At 35.3% G+C, this 2,500-nt stretch overlaps 1 protein-coding gene across 1 annotated transcript in view; it reads right to left on the bottom strand.

The window, feature by feature from the left end:
- LOC135096360 (cGMP-gated cation channel alpha-1-like) overlaps positions 1-2,500 on the bottom strand; it is a 137,705-nt gene that overhangs the window by 12,044 nt on the left and 123,161 nt on the right. The window contains 1 exon segment of the mRNA XM_063997822.1: positions 316-357. Coding sequence (XP_063853892.1) covers positions 316-357 — 42 coding nt within the window.

Below are 2,500 nucleotides of genomic sequence, written 5' to 3'. Positions count from 1 at the left end.
GAAGCAAAATTAAATAATAAACATCCTTAAAGGCAAAAAGAGGAAGAAGAGGAGGAGAGAGGAGGAGGAGAAGGAGGAGGAGGACAAGAAAAACGAAGACGAAGAAGAAGAAGAAGAAGAAGAAGAAGAAGAAGAAGAAGAGATTTTCCCTTAACACGAACATGCATAGAAAATATTAAGTAAAAGAAGAAGAAGGAGAGGAGGAGGAGGAGGAGGAGGAGGAGGGAGAAGAGGAGGAGGAGGAGGAAGGAAGAGGAGGAGGAAGAGGGAGAGGAAGGGAGGAGAGGGGGAAGAGGAGGAGGAGGATTTCCTTACATTTTCCTCATTGAGTAGTCTTGTTCAAGTGTCTCCATATACCTAGAAGGAAAACGGGAAATGAGACACAGAAAACGGGGTGGTGCGTGCGTCATAGAAAACGAGATGCGAGTCACAGAAAACGGACTTGCGGGTCATAGGAGATGGGAGGTGCGAGATGCTGGGTGAAAGAAAACGTTGTATATTGAAAGGAAAACGGGGAATATTGAAAGAAAACGGAGGGCACTGAAAGAAAACGTAGGAGGATGAGCATAGAAAACGGAGAACCGGGGCAGAGATCTTAGAAAACGAGATAAAAACTTCAAAGGAAAACGAGATACGAGGTTAAAATTGAAGGAAAACGAAAAAGAAAACAGAAATCAAAGGGGGAACTTAAAGAAAACGGGATTCGACGTTGCATTCATAGAAAACGAGGCGTGAAATTAAATTAAATAAAAAAATAACTTCATTGTGCATCAGAGAAAAGAAAACGGAAGAGGGAAGGGGGGTGACCAGAAACACTAGAAAACTTTAGAAAAACATTAGAAACCATTGATTAAACAACATAGAAAACGGATATTATATAGAAAATGGGGATGACAACACTTAACATTGCGTGATAGAGAACAAAGAGAGAGCGGGGGAGGGTTAGAGAACAGTAGAAAACATTGAAAACATTAGAAAACACTACAACATATTAGAAAACGTTGATTAAATTAGATAGAAAACGGGGAAAAGGAAGATTTAAAAAAAAACAAAAAAAATATTAGAGAACGAACGAGGTGGGAAGAGAGATAGAGAACAAGATATAACATTAGAAAACATTAGAAAACATTGCTTTAATTAAATAGAAAACGGGAGATGATGCTTAAAACGCAAATATGCATGATAGAAAACGGAGAAAGGTGAAAGATGAATAGAAAACAAGATATAAAATTAGAAAACATTAGAAAACACAAGAAAACATTGAAAAAAAAACATTGCTTACATTAAATAGAAAACGGGGGGGGTGATGCTAAGAGAACACAAATATACACGATAGAAAACGATAGAGAGGTGAAACAGAGATAGAAAACACTAGAAAACATTAGAAAACATTGCTTAAATCACAAAGAAAATGGGATGTGGGGCTGACACAGTACATTAGAGAACACAGAAGGTGAGGGAGGTTGAAACAGCATTGCCTTACACTAGAGAACACTAGAGAACACTGAATAACACTGAGAACACTGGCTTATCATAGAATCCATTAGAAACCAATAGTGATGATAGATGGAGAAATTTGAAGGAGAAAATTTAAAGAACAATGGCTTTTAGAGAACACAGCGTTAGGAAGAAAACTTGTTATTGTATTAGAGAACACTTAGAAACCTGATTAATGATGGATATATTAGAAAACAGTAGACTATTTTAGAGATTATGGGTGATGGAGAGGTGAGTAATGGGTGAAGATGATTAGAAAACACTAAAGAACACCAGTTTATATTAGAAACCGTTGCATTTATGAGTAGAAATTTGTGCTCTTGCAATAGAAAACACTTAGAAACCAGATATAGTGAGGTAGGAACATGAAAAACACTGCAGATTATTAGAGAACACTAGAAAACACTAGCATTTTTTAGAAACCATTGCATATATGAATGAAAAATTGTGTTATAGTGATAGAAAACACTTAGAAACAAGATATAGTGAGGTAGGAACATGAAAAACACTGCAGATTATTAGAGCACATTAGATAACACTAGCATTTTTTAGAAACCATTGCATATACGAGTGAAAATTTGTGTTATAGTGATAGAAAAGACTTAGAAACCAGATATAGTGAGGTAGGAACATGAAAAACACTGCAAATTATTAGAGCACATTAGAAAACAATAGCATATTTTAGAAACCATTGCATATACGAGTGAAAATTTGTGTTATAGTGATAGAAAAGACTTATAAACCAGATATAGTGAGGTAGGAACATGAAAAACACTGCAAATTATCAGAAAACACTAGAAAACACTGGCATTTTTTAGAAACCATTGCATATACGAATGAAAATTTGTGTTATAGTGATAGAAAAGACTTAGAAACCAGATATAGTGAGGTAGGAACATGAAAAACACTGCAGATTATTAGAGCACATTAGAAAACACTAGCATTTTTTAGAAACCATTGCATATATGAATGAAAAATTGTGTTATAGTGATAGAAAACACTT

This window comes from Scylla paramamosain, unplaced genomic scaffold (assembly GCF_035594125.1).
Source record: "Scylla paramamosain isolate STU-SP2022 unplaced genomic scaffold, ASM3559412v1 Contig3, whole genome shotgun sequence".
Classification (NCBI taxonomy): Eukaryota; Metazoa; Arthropoda; class Malacostraca; order Decapoda; family Portunidae; genus Scylla; species Scylla paramamosain.
This window is presented reverse-complemented; position numbering and strand designations above follow the sequence as displayed.